Source organism: Actinia tenebrosa, unplaced genomic scaffold (assembly GCF_029948245.1).
Source record: "Actinia tenebrosa isolate PJP-AT-01 unplaced genomic scaffold, QUT_ActTen_1.0 PGA_scaffold9__36_contigs__length_13948895, whole genome shotgun sequence".
NCBI classification, from domain to species: Eukaryota; Metazoa; Cnidaria; class Anthozoa; order Actiniaria; family Actiniidae; genus Actinia; species Actinia tenebrosa.
In genome coordinates this window covers 9,960,090-9,972,590 of record NW_028292586.1, presented here as the reverse complement: position 1 = coordinate 9,972,590, position 12,501 = coordinate 9,960,090, and the positions used below count along the sequence as shown (strand labels likewise).

General features: G+C 38.4%; 1 protein-coding gene across 4 annotated transcripts in view; it reads left to right on the top strand.

The window, feature by feature from the left end:
* The window catches only part of LOC116308241 (uncharacterized), a 29,384-nt gene extending 20,295 nt beyond the window's left edge, over positions 1-9,089 (top strand). For 2 of the 4 annotated variants that reach the window (XR_004198490.2, XR_016118838.1), the window contains 3 exons: positions 418-494; positions 640-2,185; positions 6,842-9,089. Coding sequence is in view for 1 of the 4 variants with exons in the window: in XM_031718622.2 (XP_031574482.2) it covers positions 6,842-6,882 (41 nt within the window). In the remaining 3 variants the exon portion in view is untranslated. Of the gene's footprint in view, positions 1-417; positions 495-639; positions 2,186-2,868; positions 5,509-6,841 lie in introns of those variants that run through there. The other 2 variants (XR_004198489.2, XM_031718622.2) reach the window with 2 other exon arrangements.
* The last annotated feature ends 3,412 nt before the right edge of the window (positions 9,090-12,501 follow it).

The window sequence follows — 12,501 nt, the reverse complement described above, 5'->3', positions numbered from 1 at the left end:
CCTTCCTGACCTATAGGTAACCTAGTTATTTTCTATTTCAATACCTTATCTTGATAAGAAGCTGAAATATTCCAAATATTGATGGTAGATTATTCTTGCTAATCCGTAGCCCTCATGCACAGCAGTTAATTTTCATGAAAGCGCCATTAGCTATATACACATGAATATATTGGCCCCAAACCCAATTAACCGGTGTATCAATATTTGCACAGGAGATATTTTCAAATGTCACGTTCAAAATCAAAATTAAAATTAAAATTACTATGGAATATAGAATTAATGGCTAGGTCCGATTGCACTACCAGAATAATTGTCTTGATATATTGGGTTTTGTTTATTATCAAAATGAATATTGTACTTGTAATATATTTGTTATGTGACATTTTTTGTCTGCTTACGCTTTTTATTCCTTTATAGTCTTTCTAGTTGGATTTTGGTTCTTTTCCTTTGGCATAGCGTTGTCAGTCATCTTTGGAATGCACAACATATGAAAGGTTTGTAGCTTTATTCATTAATAGTTAGTGGAATTGTTGTCTTGTAATTTATTGTGATTTTGTCTAAAAAGTCACTGTTGTGAAATATTGTTTCTGGCATGCTCTGAAACCACTCTTTATAAAATTCATTCTTTTCTTCTTGCAGAAATTCCCAGACACTAACTACTGCAGCTTCCACAAGTTCGGTCTGAAAGAAGATCTAATAATAATCATAATTCAAAGGTTCGCTTTTATATGACTAGGGTGACCAGCCTTCACATGACAGTGAAATGAGTAGAGGATGGCCTCGACGTCTTGTATAAGAGGATGGGTGGCCCTTTGGTGGGGGGTGCTCAAGCCAGAACGCATGATCTTGGCACACACTTAAAATTCCTGGTCTGGACCTGGTTGCAGGAGCCAAGAAACCGTGTCTTTATCGCCATCTGCGCTACCGTTCTGATAATTGTTCTCATCAGCTGCTTCTGCTTTCACTTTGTGCGAAGTCTGACAAAATATGACTATTCTGGTACTCGCCATTGGCATACACGGCGCAGGATTCGGGACCGAATCACTGATGCTTTCTTTCAAGAGCTATCTCACCATGCCCTACTGACTAGTGTAAGCCAACCATGCCATGCTCACTTCCATCGTGGTCAGGACAGGACAGTTGATGGTCCAGGTGACAGTGAAGAAGGTAGTATTCTTACTGTTGCCCCACCACCTTCCTACCAGGAGGCTGTGAGTGTGACTATAGACCGGGCCGTAGACAGCCAAGGAGAAACACAGGGTACTAGAAATACTTGTGAAGAGAATAGCCAGTCCAGGAACACTCATGATATAGAACTCGAACCGCCTCCATCTTATGATAGTGTCTCACACATAACAAGTCGTGAATTGGTTCCTCCATCATCACCTAATTCCCCCCATGTCCTCTGTTGATGTACACCTGAACCAATATAGAATTATTCTTCAAAGGTTGATTGCGTTATCTGTGACACCGCACCCTCTCAAAGGGAAAACTTAAGTGATTTATTTCTATTACATACGAGTCACTGGAGCAATCGAAAGACAATCCACAAGAATGAAGACTACGACCCTCACAAGGGTTGTAACAGCGGAAAGATTATGTCGGAGTTTCACGTAAGGGACATCTTTCACTTCGTTGGCCGTTGTGTCAAAGTGGTTTAGGAGTGGTCACAAGAGCCTTTGAATCAGATCATCCTCATTGTCTGCACTACCATTGTCTTCGGTTCGGTCATTGTAGTTGTCTTCTTCCACTGCGTTCGCAACTGTCAGAAGTGGTGCCGGGCGCGCGGGTCTCCCAGCCATCACCGGCGTAACTGCCACTGCTCGAACCATCCTGGGAGCGGCAGTGCTACCTTGCTGCCACAGATGCAGTCTGATGGCATCACAACAGAGACACAACAGCCCATGCTGGATGGGATCCCAGACACGACATGCCTGCCAGATGTAGGTGATGAAGACATCCGTCCAGACCCGCCAGTTGATCCCAGCGCCCCACCTGTTGAGGAAGTCGTGGACGTGCCTGAGCACCCACTACCCAGCTCACCTCCACCGCCACCTTATGATGAGCTGCTCGAGTTGGAGGATCTTACTGGCAACATCAAACTCTGGGAGGAAGAGAATGACTCCCGCCCTATGAGCACTTCAGCCGCATAGATTCGAGAGACGGTTTTGTTCGCATTTCTCAGGTATAGGATTAGTAGAACTGTAGAAATAGATTTTTTGCTTTTTGTTTATTTTTGTGTCCTACTGTAGTCAGTAGGGTTCAAGCCAGATGGGTTGATAGTGGAACAGTATCATGGATTCACCCTCATCTGTGGACTTGAAGACTCACCTCATCCGATGGTTGCGTAACCCATACATTCAAATCTCAGTGATCGCATATTCAGTGCTCCTAGTTGCATCACTTGTCTGCTGGTATTTTTACTGCTTTTGGCTGCAGCAAAGAAAGGAGAGGGCAGACAGGCGCAATCAAATCACACCCGAGTGTCCTGCGGATATTTTCCAGTCATCCATTGATGGAGGAGAAGAAGAATGGGCAGGCCCACCAGCCTATGAAGAAGCGATTCACCTGCCCCCAGTGACCAGTTCAGACAGACAGCTCAAAGTAGAGAGTGAGGGCATAGAAGATACTGAACTACCATCCTATGATAGTGTGGCACATATTACCAACACAAGGCTTTGAAATGCTTTGAATATTGAATACACTTTCGTGTTTGCAGTAGGCAATGTAATGGTACTGTTGTCAGATCTAGTCGCTTTTGTTTGATGCACGTTATCGGTGGGTATAATTGGAAAAAGAACTTTATAGCCAATATTTGAATATCAACTTGCCTCTAGAGAGCTTCCTAGACCACGTAGAAAGACGACCATGTTCCTTGGTCTTGTGTTAGAATTTCTAACTTTGATATCTCATGCAGACCTGCATGAGTCAAGTGGGGCAGCCAATTCTCTTAACAAGTTCCTCATCACAGATGGGTTGTTGCGCAAGGCTGGGCTCAGGGAGAACCACAATGCTAGTGGTGGACTGCCACCGCCACCATCTGACAAAGCCAGCACCGGTATGCCTCCTACATTCACGCCTAATGGTAACCAGTCCGAACTGACAACCAAATGGCTGGTCAGCAGTTTGGAAGGAGTAAAGACAGAACTGATGCAGCAGGATGGAGTGACAGGTTTCGAGACAGAAATAGACAAGAACACGACTGGGAAAGACTCCAGTGAGCTGGTAGTAAACAAGGAGCATCATGTCGGTCAGTTTCTTGTATGCGACCCAGATTACGAGCGCCACTGCAGCGGCAGCCACTGCGTGCAGATTTTTGACGGTGCCTCAAGGTGTGTGGTGGACCGGTGTCGTGGGAAGCTTCTCATCTCCTGCCGGAACGGGCGAGGTTGCTACTCTCAGGTCCAACACTGTGATGAGGTAGCCGACTGTGATGACGCGAGCGACGAAATGAACTGTCTGACTCTGGTGCAAGTACACGATGAGCGACATTTCTACACCCGCACCGTGCCCTTCATAGCCATCCTCTGTCTGATGGGAGTAGCGGCTTCCTTCGTCTTATACCATCAGACAAATGCCGCGCGACAACGCCAGCGCCACCTCTCCATGGTGGGGCTGACAAATGCGCTCACCACAGCCGGTCTAGCCCAAAGAGCAGAGAGTCACGCTGTTCCCCGCTGGAGGACACGTGATGGTCCCAGTGATGGCCTTTTAGGCGACTTGCCGGAGGTGGAACGCTTGGACTCTTTGGAGGCTGGTGGTATTAGCACTCAGCAGCTAGAACAGATGGGTGGGAACCTGCATGATTTTGAACACCTCGTACCTTCAGCACAGCAACTCCAGCTGCTGGCTGGGGATGTGACCCAGTTCTGTGACGAGCCCCTAGATGGTACCATCTATGCTGGCGATGGGACCATCTACGCGGCTGATGGCCGCTTTCATGATGGTTACCGCGGCTTCACCGCAGATCTCAGCCCAAGTGCCTGCAGCGCTCCCCCGTCCTATGAGACTGCATTAGAAATGGGCACTGTGATGGATCGCGACACAAGATCGCCTGCTGAAGGGACAATGGATGGGGACCCGCCTCCTTATGAGAGTGTCTCCCATATCACGTGTACGACCGTTGTCTCAGTGACAGAAGTCTGAGGGTACACTCTGCCCAAGCTGAACTATGGATACAACACTCTTTATAAAATATTGTATTATGTTTCATTGTCTAATACATATGAATATTCGTGGCAGCGCAGTTTGCAGCATGGCACTGTAGCTAGCAGTATATTTGCTTCCCGATGTTGATACAAAAGTGTTTCACCTTTACCAAGGGTACATAGGATTCGAGACTACATTTTTGTAAATGTTGAAAGTAAGTCCAGAATAGGAATAAAAAGTCATGTTTGTGATTTGCAAAAACAGGGTTAATGAATGTAAAGGACAGATGGAAATCTTAAATTTGCATTGAATAGAGTTCAGTGTTCAAACTAGCTCTTATGACTGCCATTAATATTGTTTGCTTAATCTTACAACCTTGACCTCTGACCCCATGATGGTGTTTGTTACATCAGACTACCTTGATGGTCTTGTGGTAGTGTGCTGGTTTTGAATGCAAAGGAGTAATCAAGGGAACCAAGATTCTAGCAGAAATCAAAAGAATGTAATCCAGGGATAAAGACCAGACAGGGAAAACAGACAAACACAACAAAGACCATAAAGTAACTAAAATAATACATGTATACAAAGTCACAAAAGTAAATGAGCAACTTGGACTCCACTGAAAACTGGGAGCTTGGATCAGGTGCACCGGTAGAGTAAGCGTCCTCTGCTTTTCTAGAAACACCTGATGAGTTGCTCACAAAAAGTCAAGTCCAGGGTAGACAAAAGAGGATAGGAAAACTATGACACGTTGAACAAATCAGTTTTTATGGTGCAGATGGATACACTGTAACGATCCACGAGTGTGATGACCATAAAACTTCTGCAGTGATGATTTCTATCTTGTAGCAACAAAGGTTGTTTTATTCTGGCTGAGTCAGGCCAAAGACTTTACACTAGTAGTCAATTCTTCTCTGACAAGTATGGGGCTATACAATGGTGCATTTGTTTTGTTTAACCATATTTGTTCCCTTTTCTATAAGAGAAAGAGTGATAATTTGTTGGCTTAGAGTCAGAATAAGTGTGTTGACATGCCTACCTGCAGGATGTTGATTTTGTGAGCTATGACAATAACAATCCAGCTCAGTGTGTCAGACTAGTACAAAGCAGGGTCTGTTTTATTGGCTCAGCCTGTCAGACTTTCCAAATCATGGTCTGTTTGATTGATCAAGTGTTCTTTTCCTGAAAAGCATGAAATATCTCCCAAAGAAGGGGTATAGCGCCTATTAACATTTTTTGTTGGTACGACATGCAGGACCTAAACTTTTAATTTTGGGCTGCTACGCCTTTGCAAAGGACCAAAACTACAATCGATCGATTTTGCCTAAGTGGTATTTTAGAAAATTTCATGTCCACCAGGTAAGCTTTCTCTTGACCCCATCTTGAAAATATTACACTGGTTCATTTCAATTCAATCTTTCCAGGTTTTGGTCAATTCAGGAATTCGATTTCCCAAAGAAATGTGAACTTTCCATTGAAAATTGTGATACTCTTATGAAATCCATGAATAATAACTTAATGAATGAATGAATTTTTGACAAACCTTGAAAATTGGTACAGTACCTGATTAGAACCGATCCGTGCAACAAAAATTGCGATCGGTTAATCAGTTTCCGATCAGTCATCGATCCATCAAACCGATCCATTTAACTCAATGTCCTAGCTAGGGCAAAATGGAAGGGCGCCGCGCCCCTCTGCCCCTATTGAGTACCCCCTTTAAGTGCCCATTTGCAATTATCTGAATTGCCCTTTAAGATTTCCACTCTTGTTAATAAGTTACCCCAAACCAATTAAGAAATGTCAACTTCATTAACTACATCCTTTCGTAATTAACCCTCAGGTAAACCTCTGGTAATTATCGGTGATCAATCAGCTGACCAGTGTTATCGGATAATGATTGACAAGTAGAAAATGAATCTCGATTGGATCTATAACGATTTTATGGACAGCCAATCATTGGTTGATAATTAATTTCTACTGCACAATTAATTTTACAAATATTTTCAAGTTAACAGGTCTAAATTTTGTATAACTACCAGTGTAAACAATTGCATGTTGCACATGTTTGTTTATTCAAGATGTCAATTACCTCCCTTATAATTTCAATATTTTTAAAATTTTCTATATCTTCAACAGTTAAGGACATTTTCCATAAGTTGTAATTGCAATAATTATAGTTAAACTGGTGATTGCCTCATGTGACCACAGAGCAGTCAATGTATTTTATGCCTTTTTGTTGTTTTCTTTGTCAATTTTACACTTATCTACATAATGTTAAAGATTAAAACATCAATTTATACTTTTTTTTGGTATTTCTTTTTTTTAAAACAGATCTTAAGTCATTTTACATAACAAAACTGCGATCAGATCGGTCAACGGTCATCAGTTATCAATTCGTCAGCGATCAAACAGTCAACGGTCATCGATTCGTCAAATTGTTGCACGGATCGGTTCAAGGACTGTACCCATGAACAAAAGTACATGTACCTTCACAGAAAATTTTTATAGAAAATTAAAATTATGAGCTGTACAGCAAACATTGGAATCATGATTGAAGTGTACTTTACATCAAACATATTTATCATGATTGATATCAACAAACAATTAATCATGATTGATATCAGCTATCTATTAATCATGATTGAAATTATAAAACTTTTAATCACGAATGATTTTTTTCCTTTTTTTACAGATAGAACCTGGTTCCATAACAGTGCTTGGCATCATGGGTAAAATAGACCAAGTAGATTCGGTGTCGGGAAGTCTGAAGTTGCTATGACGACAAGGAAGATAACTGTGATAAGACCTGTGATTTTTTTCACTGTGCTTTTCTATGGCAGTAATCTGTGCAGTAATGTGTCTATTTTAAGATATATTGTAATCGGTGTTTGGTAACTGGACGCGGTGTTGTTTCAAGCTTCCCAAAGCTTCTTGTTTAAATGGTAGAACCATTATAAAATAGTCTTCATGATGTACACTCAGAAAATGTGATGGTATAGTTTTCTGCTTATTTTAATAACTTTTAAAAAAATGGCAAAACAAAGCATCATTTAGTTATCATATTTATTGTTAACTTTCTACATTTGATGGCAAGTGTATTAAATAAGACATAATATAAACAAACTTTTTTTGGTGCGCAATTTATTTTCTGTTATTTCATGAGAAGAACTAATCACATAAATTTATCAGCCATATAAAGTCCCTTTGTTAGGGAATATATGTTAAACAGAGCATGAGTCACAAAAAATAAATAGCAGCAAAGTAAATATCCTGAAATGCAAAAATAAGTATCCACAAAAATTCATTTTTTTCATGTTATTTTCCATTTAATCCATTGTTGATGGAATTGGAAGGCCGTTGACCCTGGAGATCAGGAATCTAAATTAATATCATCTGTGGTGCAGTCCAAGATTGTGATAAGTGGACCCTTAACTGAATGGCACTAGGTCCTTTAGAAGAAGGGGATATTAACTTATGGCGGGTGTAAAATTTTGCGATTTGAGGAAAAAAATGTTAATGAAAAATTTGGGCGTTACTGATTTGGGAAGGTGCATGTAATTAGTGGTGCGCTAAAATAAGCATCCTTTGAAAACTACCCACTATACAGTATCAATGGAGTCTGAGAGATTTATTTCTGAAAAGATTATAGAAATCTCTGTTGGTTTGGGTTATGCAGTTTTACAATCTACATATAGTCCCTAAAATTATACATGTATAATTTATTCTGCTGTCTGATTTTTCAGATTTTGGTTAAGGTATTTCTTTATTATATATTTGTAATGAATTGTACAAGTTCAATTATCTATAAAGGTGGTTGATTGTTATTTATATGTTACATGTACATGTATGTTTTGTTATTTTATTATCCTCTTTGCCTTCATATTGGTCATGAAAATTTGTGGACAAAATAATTTTATTGATATTTGTGTATGAAACACAACTCAGCTCTTTAGTAAATGGCATGGATGGGGATATTATTTTCATGAATAAGCATTTTCTTGTGATTCCCTGAACCAAGAAAGAAGAAACTTATATGGTTTTTGATTATAAATTAATTTCTATATTTGATTCTTAATATTTTGTTTTAACTTAAATCAGAAGATTTTCATACTCAATAAATTTCATCATTTAGGACATGTAGGATATCAGTATTTGCATGTATGTTCTGTCTTCAGCTATTCGAGAGAAGGTATACAGGGGCGTATCCAGGATTTCGGGTTCGAAGGCGTATATAGAATTAAAGGCCAAGCCAAGCAAGGCAAGACAATTTTTGGGATAGAATATGCCAAAAATCAAAATTTCACGTAAAAAAAATGTTTCCAAAATTTTTTTTTGAGTGGGAAGGGGGTGGGGGGCTACACTGGGCATACCTCTCCTTGGATCTGTGCCTGGTATATTTCTTTTTGAACTATAAAACTTTTTCTTAAAATGAAAAAAAAAACGATTCCAGTTAAATTGTGTTATATAAAAAAAATACACTTCAAATTCTGCTTTTATTATCTCTGGCTTATATAGTTAAATCAAAGAACTAATGTAATGAATTAATTTAAGGATATATTTATTGTAACAGTCCTTTGGCTCATGAAATATATTACTATTTTGAAAACTTAAGAATCAGCATCCTTCAATAAATTTGAATCTAGATTACATTTAGCATCATTAGATCATTACAAAATTCTAAAAAATCTAGGCCTATTTTTGATATTCAAAGTCAAAGGTCTGAGAAAAGGGGAAAGTCTAGCTTTGCAATTAATTCACTGTGCAGTTAATTGGTTTAGCCTTCAGTGTCATGTGAGCAATTCGTGTCATGTGACTTCATTGTCATGTAAACAATTAGTGTTATAATTTAATTAAGGTGCCTGTCTTATTTTGAGTGGATGATTGTATTCTGTTAATGAATGTGGCTTAATTTATTTGTAATAAAACAATTAATACTCTAATTATTGTGTAGTACCATTCAAAATGCAGATCTTTTATGATTTCCTTCATATAATAGCATACCACTGTCGGCTTTCTCAGTAATGCTTTGGAAGGTAATAATAAGTGTTTTGTAGCAAGTTTGATTTGATGAAGGTGAAAGAGTAATCAAGGGAACCAAGATTCTAGCGGAAATCAAAAGAATGTAACCCAGGGTCAAAGAACAGAATACCCAACAAAGAACATAAAATCACAAAAATAATACATAGAATGTGATAAATGTAAATGAGCAACTCTGACTCCACTAAAAACTGAGAGCATCGACCAGGTGCATCGGTAGGGTAAGCGTCCTTTACTTTTCTAGAAACACCCGCTGAGTTGCTCATTAAATGTCAAGTCCAGGGTAGACGAAAGAGGAAGGGAAAATTATGACATGTTGAACAAATCAGTTTTCATGGTGCAGATGGATACACCATAACGTAAAAATAGAAACATTTGGGGCAAGCATATCATAATGATGTTGGGTAAGTGCAGTTGTTGTGGTTTTACCTGCATCACCAACTGCAAAAGCAGATCTAGTAGCTGTCTGTCCGTCTGTTTTTCACATTAAAGGGGACCTACTTTGTGTAATCTGTAACACCAAAAAATATTGAATCAATGTAATCAAAACTTTGCACAGTGTTGATATAAATATTAAAGACATGCACCTTCTTTTGTGGAGAAATTTGACAAATGCTTCCCAATTTTCAGCATGTTGAACTGGGCCATTTGTTCATTACTTTATGTTAGGGGTGGTACATCTACCTACTTTGTGTAATCGGTAACTCAAAATGTATAGAACTAATTTTATTCAAACTTATATGCACATATTATTGAAAATATTTGACGCCAAAAGAACTCAAAGTAAATAAAAACTCATTTCAGTGTAAGAGTTGATTGGAGTTATGACAATAAATTTTGGTATCATTTTCATTTGATTTAAATGTGATTTTTTTCATAAACTTTGTAGAAAGAATTACCGTATTATAACCTATACTTTCAAATCGAAATACATTTTATTCACATGAATCAATGACCTAAGTACCAATAGTTATATAGTAAGGTATACAATGACAAAGTTCTTGGAAAAGATCTATTTAAGTATTTATACATACAGTAGGGCTTACAAAGAAATTATTGAAGGCGATGACATCTATGTATCTATTACTATATTACAATGTACAATTAAAATACTCTTGCCAAAGACTTCATCTGTATACCTGTGCTTATATCACGGTATGCAAAGGCAATGTTCCGTATTTTGATACTAAGTAGTACATGTATACATATAGTACAGCATACATGAAAATACCCTTTGAAAATACTTCATCTAAGTACAGTTGAGTGTAGACCAAGCATAACCAATTAACGCGTGTCAAAAGTTTTCTTAAAATTTATATTTGGTGCAGACTGATGTTTTCGTTAAGGCGTTCAAAAAATTAACGTTTATAGGTCAACTGTGATTCTATTTTCGCTTTTACTTTTGCTATAAGTTCTCCCTTTACTATCGTGATCACTCACGTGTTCCCTTTAATTGGTACACTCGCTGAGACGTTTAGGTTTCCCGCACGCACGATACCTAAACGAACGCTAAACGCTCACCAAACGCACGATAAACGAACGCTCCTAGCGTGCGTTTAAACGCACGGTAAACGAACGCTCACAGTGTGCGTTTAAACGCACGATAGACGAACGATGAAAAATAATAATAATAACAAATAATGACGAAAGAAAAACTAGAAAATGAAATTAATGAATATATAAAGATTAATAATAGCAAAAAATATGAAACTTCTATCGTGCGTTTATCGTGCGTTTAAACGAACGCAAAACGATGTGTAAACGCACGATAAACGATGCACGAACGCTAAAATGGGAAACGTGAACGTCTCAAGGAGTGTAAATACTTTTATTTGAAACAAAAATCATCTTATTGGAAAAAGTGCCACTTATATGGTCTTAGTGCCTCTTTTAGACAAACCGTATTTTGATATAGCTTTAACAAAGGGTACTATGAAAGGGTAAAACAATCGGGCTACAGGTTTTCAGTTTTAATTTAAAACAAAAAATTATTTGAGACATGGAAACGAAATAATTTGAAAATTGTGGTCTATTTTACTCGATTGTGAATTTCGAACTGCAATTAATAAATTTAAAGGCGATGATGCCTCAATATGCTATACACCACTTAGACATTTTTTGTATTGCGCTATGGGATATTCGCGTACTTAAAATCCACTGAAACTATATAATAGTACATAGATTTAATGTGCTTACTGAGACCTGAACAACCATTTTTTACCAAATGTGAATTACTTATACGTCTACATGTATTAATCAAGAATTTAAGTACTTTGCAACTTATTTCCGCTTCTCCTTTCACTTTTCCTTTTTAGGGAAGCACGGGTGGCGTAGCGGTGTGAGCGCTCGCCTCTCATCAATGCGACCCGAGTTCGAGTCCCGCCGGGTTCGGTGTTGTATATGAGTAGAGTTGTTTGTTGGTTCTCTCCTGTGCTTCGAGGGTTTTCCGGGTTCTCCGGTTTTCCTCCCTCCGCAAAAATCAACTCCTAAATTCCAATTCGATCATGGAATGAGGGCCACAGGTTTGTTAGCCACTGGCTATTAAGTGCTACCCTCGGGAAAAAAAAAAGAAAAAAAAAAAAAAAAAAAAGGGACGATTAATTAACAGTTCCAACCAGGTAACCCGTTCCTTCCATCCACCAGTGTCTTGTTCGAAATGGTAATGTTGCGTAGACGCAGACAATTTCAAGTTGAGTTTGAATCAAAACATAAGTTTCTCCAGTAACCTAAAGTTACACTACTGTTTGAAAAAAGACAGAACAATTATCACTTTGCCTTGATATTGAAATTCATAGCTCACATCCCATAATTCACTCTAAGATTACAGATTTCAAAAGACCCACAACGGTTTTGTTTGCAGTACTTAGGTACCGAGGATACTAGAGAAAAACGTTTGCGCATGCGTGCATTTCAGCACGTTTTCTAAGAATTTTAAAGAGTTTGAGTGAGAAAATAAATGTTTGTTTTCTCCAAGTATACAAAAACGTTCGAGAGTATGCTTTTGTCAGACCAAGGTACTGTATTAACAAACACAATATGAAAGATTTAGCATTAAGTTTCAAGCATGGACACTAAGGTTTGGTATTTTGTGAAGTCCAATTTATCAGGCATGTTTGAAAGTCAAATTTACTTATGTTTTGACTAATTTGCATACGGATTCCGAGCATGCGCAGACGTTTTTCACTCGTCTCGGTGGCGAGTTTATTTCTCAGTTTACTCTTGAGTTCTACAATAGCGGTCGCCTGTTGTAAATGTAAATCAATAAGTGTGCCCTGTGATTTAATTATATGATTTGATAAAAATAGGGATATAAAC